General features: G+C 59.2%; 1 protein-coding gene across 3 annotated transcripts in view; it reads right to left on the bottom strand.

Moving 5' to 3' along the window:
* The window catches only part of DHRS3 (dehydrogenase/reductase 3), a 36599-nt gene that overhangs the window by 2200 nt on the left and 24603 nt on the right, over positions 1–9796 (bottom strand). For all 3 annotated transcript variants that reach the window (XM_041765336.1, XM_041765337.1, XM_041765338.1), the window contains exons 2-5: positions 5091–5234; positions 4328–4447; positions 3784–4022; positions 460–585 (exon numbers count right to left, since the gene is read on the bottom strand). In XM_041765336.1, coding sequence (XP_041621270.1) covers positions 460–585; positions 3784–4022; positions 4328–4447; positions 5091–5234 — 629 coding nt within the window. The remainder of the gene's footprint in view (positions 1–459; positions 586–3783; positions 4023–4327; positions 4448–5090; positions 5235–9796) is intronic.

Raw genomic sequence — 9796 nt, 5'->3', positions numbered from 1 at the left:
TACGCCTTTTATAAAAATATATTTATGTTAACAAGGAAAGGAAATGGATTTGTTACTGCTGTTTATAAATGAATAAATGTTTTAAGTAGAAACAAATATATAAATCTTGTAAAAATGTTTCCCTTTTAATTTCTCAAAGGGTAGCTAATAATAGATACAACATTAAAAACCTTAAAAAAAATTAAAACATTAAAAACATTTAAAAATAGATACAACATTAAAAAAAAAGGAGGGGGCATTGGGTTCCTGTAATTTTTAAGATTGTAAAGGACTCCTGAGACCTACAGGTTTCGGAACTGCGGCTCCATCCGCGGTGTAGGAAACCCCTGGCACACGGGGCACCTCTGCTGGTTCTCACGCCCGTGGCAGACATGACTAATCGATCACACGCGGCCACCTCCTCCCCACCTGGCGTCCCCAGCACAAGGCCTGGCCCCAGCTTCCTCCCCCTGCCCGTACCTTTTCAAGATAATGAGGGCGTGCATGGTCCACGGGAGGAGGAGCAGGGCTTGATTGAGCTGCACCGCTTCCACCGTCCTCCGAGCCACCGTCTCCGGCTTCAGCGGCGGGAAGAGGTTGGGGAACCTGACCCAGGGAGAGGCAAGATGGGTTTCTTCCGGAGAAGCAAGCGCTTGTGCTGACCCCTCCGTGGCCAAGGTACCTGGGCATCCCTCTGGCTTCTGCCGTTTGGGAGGCTGGAGGCCCCTTTGGGACGGTCTGCCCGCCCCCACCGCTGCCCCAGAAGTGCTGGCACTTTCCTTCCCAGTGAGTCTCCCCTTGAGAACGGAGGTCTCGTGGCCCTCCCCCTGGGACCCAATCTCCAAGATGCTTCCCACGGATCCTCTGAAGCGTCGCTCAGGTCCTGTTGCGGCCGGGCTCAGACGCGCCCTCCCCGGGCTCCCAGCCCTCTCGCCAGCCCTGCCTACCCCCTGTCCCTCCCGGCCTGGTCCCTCTGCTCCTGCAATCCTGGCCAACCTTTCTGTTCTTGCCACTTGAGCTCTTTGCCGGCTCAGGGCCTCTTACCAGCTGTCCCCCCAGGGAGGGTTCCCGGCCCGTCCACTCAGGGTGGCCTCTGGTCCCCTAGTTCCCTCGACTCCACTGACCACATCTAGAATGGCCTTGCTGGCCTGCTTGGTCCCTCTTGGTGGCCTGTGTCCCCCATCAGACTGTGAGTTCTACAAGGGCACAGTCCGGTCAGTCTTGCTCCCTGTCTTATCCCCTGGGTGCAGGGTCTGGCACACAGTGGGTGCTCACTACACGCTTGCTGAACACATGGACGCTGAACACCCTGCTGCTCCCCAGTGTGTCCTGCTCGTCCTGTCTGGAGGCAGGGGTCTGCGGCCATGTCCTTCTGTGCCCAGCCGCCGCAGCCCCCCCGCCTCGCTGCCTGAGCCCTTCACCCATTGCGGCGCACTCTCTGCTCTCCGTGGGGGTGGGAAACGAACGATCGGATTGGCAAGCGACAGGGAGCGCGCTCATGCCTGCTGGGAGGCGCCTGGCCTGAGCCCCACGCTGGGATGAGGCTCCCTAAGGGCCAGGCCTCTGCTAAATGCAGCAGGAGCCATTTGCTCTAATTCACAGAGAAGGAAGCTGAGGCTTTGGGGACGTGGGGGTGCTCAAGCCAGGTCAGCCTGAGCCCCAGGCGAGGAAGCCGATGCTTTTTTTCTTCTTCTCTTTCCCCCTAAGAAATGGCAGTTGGTTAGACATGGCTCATCCACAGGTAACCAACCGTCACCCAGTGCTTCCGACCTGCCAGGCAGGCTGGTGGATTCCCACCTCGGAGATCACCTAACCTGCGGGGCAGGGGGTACGGTACTGATCCCTTCCTAGAGATGAAACAAGGCACAGAAAAGCTAAGTACCTTGTGCAAGGTCGCACAGAACTGGGGCTTGGGCCTGGGCTGTCTGGGCCCTACTCCGCACCCCTGCGGAGAAATGGCTTGGGGGAGCCTTGTGTTCCCTTAACGTGGTGAGAGGAGAGTGCCAGGAGGTGACACGGGCACGCCTGGAGGGTCTGTGTGCTGCAGCCCAGCTGAAGCCCCGAGTGCCCCTGCTGATCTTCCATCCAATGTGCGTTTACTGGGCACCTCCTGTATGCCCAGATGAAAAGAGGTGATGGGGGGGCAGTAGCTGTCATTAATCCAACCCGCCCTAAATACAGGATCTATGAGGATTTGCAGGTGAGTCAGGTGGAAATACGGATTTCCGGGGCGCACGGAAGGTGTGATCTGCGAGGAAGACGGATCACATGTGTGTCCGCGGAGATGCTCGCCGAGGGTGAGGGCGGCCGGGGTGGCGGTTCTGAGCACCTGCGTGCAGGCCTTGCACCGGACACCCTCCCCGGGAGCCCCCGAGGGAAATACCATTTCCATTCTTAGCTATGAGCAAAGTACGGCTCAGAGAGGCGGCAAAACTGGCTCAAGGTTTTGCAAGTGTAGAGACACCGTGGTGTCACCAACCCACTCTCGGTGATAACCGTTGAGGGGACCGAGTGATCCCCACGTGGCTCACGCTCTGCGGAGGGCCCTCCACCAGCTGGCTCACTCAGTTCCCACCAGGACCTTCCACGTGGTCCTCGTTTTTGGAGGAAGCCGGTGCGTCTAATTTGGAAGGCAAACCTATCATCACAGCTGCTTGCAGAAAGCAAGGAAAGTAGCTGTTGGGTGGCCCGGCATGTCCTTCCACCTATGACCTCATGCCCCTTCACAACCCCGTATCATCACAGCACCAACTATTGGGCACTTACTGTATGCACATACGGAGTTCCATGCCGGGTCCCATTTTATCCTTATCCCAGAACCCTAGGTGTGGACACCCACATCAACCCATTTTTTTCCTTCTTTCCTTCCATCCATCCGTCCTTCCTTCCTCCCTCCCTTCCCACCATCCCTTCTTCCCTGCCCAGTGTGAAGCCCAACGCTGCATCTCACAACCCTGACATCATGACATCATGACTTGAGCCGAAATCAAGAGAGGCTTAACCGAATGAGCCACCCAGGCGTCCCACTCATCATCCCATTTTACAGATGAGCAAGGGAGGCCACAGTGGGAGCCCCTGGACCCAGGGTCACAGGGCGCATTACAGGTATAGGTGAGGTGGCTCCCCGGGTGGCTGGCTCCAAAGCATGAGCTGTACTCCAATGGTTCCCATTCCCTTTGACTTAATTGGCCTTGAGGAGAGTGGTTGGGCTTCAGCATCTCTTTAAATTGAGCTCGAATTTGATGCAACATAAGGGCATCCATCGTTAGTGCAGTTTTTACCTATGTAACTGCCACTCAGATAGGGAAGAGAGAACATTTTGAAAAGCCTAGAAAGTTCCCTGGTGCCTCCTCCCAAGCTCCGTCCCCATCCCTCCAGGGACGGTCAGTGTTCTGGTTCCTCCCACCGTGGCCTGGATCTGCTTGCCCTAGAGCTTCGGGCGGGCGGTGCACCCGTGAAGAATGCACCCTGCTGCGTCTGGCTTCTTTGGCTCAGCAATACTTCGAGACTCGTCCGTGCTGTTTAGGTGTTAGCACTCCATTCTCTTTAGATGGCTGGGGACTATCCCGCTGCGCGCATGGAGCACTGCTGGCTTGTAAAGTCCCCTGACCCGAGGAGCAGGACCCTACAGCCCCTCCGTACCCCCCTGCCCTGCAGACGGAGGATCGGGCGCGAGACCACAAAGCCAGAGATCAAGGGCTTCTGAGATATTGAACATTTCAGCGCCCCCGGTGCACCCTCGGAGCCCCTGCCCCAATCTGCCGTGGGCCTGGGCTGCGGGGCGGTGAGTCCCGGCTCACTGACCTGACCCTCATGCCCTGGAACATCTCGGTGCTGGTGTGGAAGGGCAGCACGGTGGTGGCGCTGACTCCTGGGCAGTCCAGCAGCCCCAGGGTCAGGCTCTCCATGAAGGCGAAGGCCGAGGCTTTGGACGTGCAGTAGTCGATGGCACCGGGGATGGCAGAGAGCGCCAGCACGGAGTTGAGACACACGATGTGGCCGTTCTGCAGCTCCAGCATGCGGGGCAGGAAGGCCTTGGTGGTCTGGGGGCGGGCGGGAGGTCAGTGTGGGGCACCGCGGCCTCCGGCAGCCCCTCTAAGCTTCTGGGGCGAACAGGCCGCCCCAGGCACATGCACCCCTCTGGTGACGGGCACTCCTAGGACGGGAGGGGGACGCCGAGGGTGCTGACCTCCACATTTCTGTACGTCTGGATGTCTCCTGGGGCTGGCCGGCCGCCTTGTCCTCGGACATCCCCCTGAGCCTCTCCCCCTGCCCCCACGGCACCCAGGAGGGAAGGAACAGGTCACTGTCACCCCGGGGCTGCCCGGGGCCCGGGACAGGCCCTTACCCAGAACTGGCCCAGCGTGTTGATGTGCTGGGACTTGAGGAGGGCATCGTCGTCACTGTCCATCAGGCTCTTCCCGTGGACCACGGCCGCGTTGTTCACCAGGATGGTGATGTCGCCCACCTGTGGGCAAGGGCGCCGTGGGGCCGTGAGGGCAGCCGGCCCCGGTGGGAGGACCTGCCCCCGCAACGCTGGCTGTGCACCCCCGGGCAACCACATCATCTCCCGGAGCGTCAACCCGGACTTGTGGGAAGGAGGTGCCCGCCCTCCGGCCCAGATGACTGATCTGAGGCCCAGAGGACTTTACGGCGTAGAGCACGGTTATGACAAACGAGCTTATCGTTACACGAAAGCAGTTGACGTTCACATGGGCCAGATACCAAAACGGGGTGGGTTTTGCTCTCTGGCGGCTCACTGGTGCACGCAGTGCAAACAGGCGGCCGGAGTCACGACAAGGATTGGAGTCGGGACTAGGCAATGGGCCATCTGCCCCCAGGCTCTAGGACACATAAGGTCTCAGCTTCCCAAGGGGCCGACAGGTGATTCCTCCTGCTGTGCAATCCAGCCCCAGCCCCAATCCCTGCCGCAGGTAACACACTCGTGCCCGGGCCCCCTCACGCACACACAGCCTGGGCCACTCGCGGAGAGTCCCAGGGACGCCCCGGAAACAGCCATTCTGCCGGTGGCCACGCTCTGTCCCAGGCCGGTGCGAACGGTCCCGGAGGCTGGCATTCTGTGCCCAGCGGAGCTCAGGGTGGGCCCTCACCTTCTCCCGGACGGCTTTGGCCGTCTGGTACACCTCCTCCCGGTTGCCCACGTCACAGATGAAGTAGTGGCACTCGGTGCCCATCTGCCGAATCTCCTCCGTCGTCTCCTTCAGGCATTTCTCAGTCCGGCCCCAGAGAACAATCTGGAAGGAGAGGAGGACAGCACCCAACAGGCGGTCATTAGTTAAGCCATCGTGATGCAGGGACTGGCATCAGAAATTCAGCAACTTGCCCAATCTGGTTCGACCCAAAGAGTATGCAAAGCACCTCAACAAGATGCTTTTCTAGACATGTGGCTTCTGAAGTGAACGAGCGGTTCCCGAGCCCATTTACGACCGACCGGTGGTTGTGCTTCCTGCAAGTCCTCCCGACACACTCGTCTCCACGGGACGCCCCCTGCCAGCCCAGTTCCAGTTGCCCTCCCAGCCAGGCGCAGCAGGACCCCCTCCGCACGGTTCTCCGGAACGTTCTCAGAACAAGCTGGCCTCTCTCCCATTAGATCCAGAGCCGGGTTTATGAGCAGCCGCCGCCAGAATGGACTGGAAGGTCCGGCCGTGAGGCCCACCGAGGCGAAGTGGAGCGCTCCACCGAGCTGTGGCTGCACTGGGGAGGGGGCGCGAGCAGGGGCGCCAGCAGACGCCGCTGCCCCCACAGGGAACGAACGTGGGACCCAGCCCACGAGGAGGTGCCCCTGGTGGGGCGATAGATGGATTCCTAACGGGGTGGGACACATCTATGAAGGGCTGGCCACAGACGGCTCCGAGGACAAGCCTGGCTAATTCTCACCTTGGCCTAAGCGAGAACAGCCACCTCCCCCGACACGACAGGGCATGGGCCACTGAGGCCCCGTCGTCGGTAAAAGGGCGAAGGAAGACGGGGCAGCTAAGAAACCTGGCTGACACTCAGCTTCGTCAGCACAGAGGGCCGGCGGGGGGGCTGGAGGCAAAATAAAGGGAAGAGCGCGCCTGGGTGGCTCAGCCTGCCAAGCATCCAACTCTTGATTTTGGCTTAGGTGGCGAGATCGAATCCGGGTCGGCCGTCTCAGGGCAGAGTCGGCTCGTCCCTCCCCTTCCCCCTGTGCCCCTCCTCTCCGTCTCCGTCTCTGTCTCTCTCTCTCAGAAATAAATAGAAAAAAAATCTTAAAAAAAAAAAAAAGATAAAAGGAAGAGTTGAGGTTTTCCTGGGGATTAGTCCGGTGGGTTTCTATTTTTGTTTCTTCTTTCTTTCTAAAATTATCGACGAAATTCCTCCTTGAAAAATAAAACCCAATATGGGTCTCGGGGTGTGAAACAAGGGAAAGGAAGAAACTGCACGTCCAACTGCATACGTTCTTCCTCTGGTAACGAGAAGGGGAAGGCTGTGCTGGGCAGGCCAACATTTTCAAGTGGGGGTGACGGAGGTGGCTCAACCCAGCACCCAGAGCCCCGTGGATCTCTCCAGTCTGCTTTGTGACACGGCAGAGGGAAAAGTCACACACGCAAGTGGTTGGGGGTGGGAACAGTTTATCAACTGTGTACCTAAAATCTCAGGACTTTTACTTAAGTGGAAAGGGCCCCCAAAGGGTGTAGCTGGCGGTCTCCACCACTAAGGAGCTGGTCAGGTCTCCCATGGCTTTACTTTTTTTTTTTAAACTTTTTTTTTTAAGATTTATTTTTTTAAATTTTTATTTATGATAGTCACACAGAGAGAGAGAGGCAGAAACACAGGCAGAGGGAGAAGCAGGCTCCATGCACCGGGAGCCCGACGTGGGATTCGATCCCGGGTCTCTAGGATCGCGCCCTGGGCTAAAGGCAGGCGCCAAACCGCTGCGCCACCCAGGGATCCCTTTTTTTAAACTTTTGAAGTATTTTTAAAAAGAAAATAAAAGTGTTTTTCTCGACCTCTGAAACATCCCTGGGAAAGCCCGGGTTTGGAGACCCCACCGAAGTCCAACCACTTTATTTCCTGCAACTGAATCTGAAAGTGCAGGATGGGTTTTGCAAGGAAGGATTCCACCAGTGGCTCTCCGTGACCACAGAAGCGCACCACGTGCAGACAGACTCGACTCGACGGGCCCCGGGGGACGCCTTCCCGTCTGCTGAACTCAAGACAGACTTAGAACGTGTTCCTCCCGGAGGGCCAGGGAGACTCACTCAGGAAGAAGAAAACAAACATCTGTTGTAGGCAGGCAACTCGAGGTGAGCATCCTCCGCTCCACCAAGCCCCAGCCTTGCCTTGTGGTCATGGTCACCGGTGTCTACCATCCTCCCTTGTTACCCCATCTGTCCGTCCATCCATCCATCCATCCATCCTTTTATTCCTTCCTTTTCTTCCTTCCATTCACCTACCCAATCCTTTCATTCACCCATCCAATCCTTCCTTCCCTCCGTCCATCCATCCATCCATCCATCCATCCATCCTTTCTTCCATCCACCCACCCAATCCTTCCTTCCTTCCTTCCTTCCTTCCTTCCTTCCTTCCTTCCTTCCTTCCTTCCACATCTCCTTTCTTCCTTCTACTCATGCCCCCACCTCTCCCTGGGCCCTAGGACAGGTTTGCTTTCTGCCCACTTCACGCCAACCCCACCGGCTGGGAGCCCCCTGGGGTCCTCAAGTCTGGCTTGTTGTTTCCATATTCCAGGGCCCAGGAGCGCATGTGCCATTTGCTGAGTGAACAAATGTTCAAGGCCACAGGTAGGCTGGGCTGGGAGGGGGTTTAAGGCTGAGACCATCCCATCTCCTTTGAGCCCTTTAGGGTCCCAGGACCTGCAATGCAGAGTCTGCTTGGACCAAGATTCGGTGAGATCCAGATTTCCCCAGAGCCTCAAAACCGTCCTGGGGCGGAGTTGTGAGGTGAAGAGGCAGGTCAGAGCTTGGACCCTGGAAGGGGGCAAGGGGTCAGTCTCAGACGAAAACGAGGCCCAGGCCTAGGCGTGTGAGTCTTGCTGGGTGGCCTGGGGCTGGTCCTCTGGGGACAGGAGGGAGAGAGAGCTGAGTGGAGGCCTAGTTGGAGCTGCTCCTGCCACGGCCCCTTCCCAGCTTCTCCTCATCCAGTCCCCTGCTCAGACCCCTCAGAGGACCCAGAGTCACTGGCCAGGACACCGGCAGGTGCAGCCCGGCAGGCCTGCCCATGTGGCCCCTGCCCACGTCCCCCAGAGCCAGAACGAGGGGGCGGGTGGGCGGGGGGAGGGCACGGGCCTGAGGAGCGCGGGCTGAGCGGCCCCGGAACCCAGTTGGCCTCCTCAGAGCTACCTCCCAGGGCTGCCCATGGAGGCGGGAGGGCCGTGGCCCTGGACCCGCTCTCAGGCTGGGCTCCTAAGTAAGGGGCTTCCCACCCGTGGGCCACCCCTGCCGGCCCCAGCCCCCAGCAGCCCCAGCGGAGGCCGTGAGCCACTTTTCCGGCCGAGCCTCTGCGGCTCACAGGTGCGAAGTGACTGCCCGGAGTCGCCCTCGGGGGCCACGGATGCAGGATCAGAGCCCAGGGCCCCCGTCCCGTGGCAGGGGAGCCCCCGACCTCCAGGCGCAGTGGGCTGGGGTCCTGCATGAGAACCTGCCCCGACGGCCCCCGCGTCCTTCCGGCGTGGGTGCCCAGCCGCCGTGTTGTCGCTCCCCGTCTGTCGCAGTCGTCTGTCTATCTGTCTGCCCACAGGACTGCCCTGCCCGGTGCTGAGGCCCAACACAGAACCAAATGGACGTGGTGCCTGCCCCGGGGAGCCCGTGTTCCAGCGAGGGGACAGTGACGGGCGAGAAAACCGTCAGACACACATTATGGCGAGTGGGATCGAGGGTGAGTGCGGGGACTTCATTTAAATTTGGGGTTTGGGCCAGCCCGGGTGGCCCATCGGTTTAGCACCGCCTTTGGCCCAGGGCGTGATCCTGGAGACCCGGGATCGAGTCCCACATCGGGCTCCCTTCAGGGAACCTGCTTCTCCCTCTGCCTGTGTCTCTAGTGAATAAATACATAAAATCTTTAAAAAATAAATAAGTAAATTTGGGGATTGATGAGGAAGCCCTGTTGTGCCCACGGTACAGATGGCGAAACCGCGGCCCAGGGAGCCTAAGCTACTTCTCTGCGGTCACGCAGCCAACTGAGCTGGGATGCGGGCCGAGGTTTCCCAGCAGGAGAGAAGCCACCGCCTCTGTCACGGGGTGCTGCGGGGGGTGAGGCTCCAGAAGCGGGCCCCCCCCGCGGTCAGCACCCACCCCTGCTGAGGTGAAGGCCTGGGACACCGGGCATGGCCTCTGGACACCCCTCAGCTGCAGCTGTTAGAATGATGCGCGTTCACCACCCGGAAAGTACTGAGGGATCTAACGTCGTGGGAAGACTGCAGCCTTGTCCGCATAGGACGAGGTCAACCCTAAAAACCGAACAGGTGTTTTTTATTTATTTATTTGTTTGTGAGAGAGAATGGGGGGGAGGGGCAGACGCCCCGCTGAGCAGGGAGCAGATGCAGGACTTGATCCCAGGACCCCGGGATCATAACCTGAGCCGAAATCAAGAGCTGGACGTCAGGGGCCGCTGGGGGCTCCGTGGTTGAGCGTCAGCCTTTGGCCCAGGTTGGCTCCCGCCCCCCGGCGCCCCCACGCTGCCTCCTGGGAGCTCCCCTCCACCGCAACGGGGCTGCCCGTTTGGATCTCTCTCCCGGTGGTTGTGTGAGTGAGTGCGGAGGCTCCCAGGCCGCACAGTCAGGGTTTACACGCTCGCATCACGCGCGCTGTCCTCACCA

The sequence above is a fragment of the Vulpes lagopus genome, chromosome 8 (genome assembly GCF_018345385.1).
Source record: "Vulpes lagopus strain Blue_001 chromosome 8, ASM1834538v1, whole genome shotgun sequence".
Classification (NCBI taxonomy): domain Eukaryota; kingdom Metazoa; phylum Chordata; class Mammalia; order Carnivora; family Canidae; genus Vulpes; species Vulpes lagopus.
Note: the sequence above shows the minus strand (reverse complement) of the source record. Positions and strands in the feature narration are given on the sequence as shown.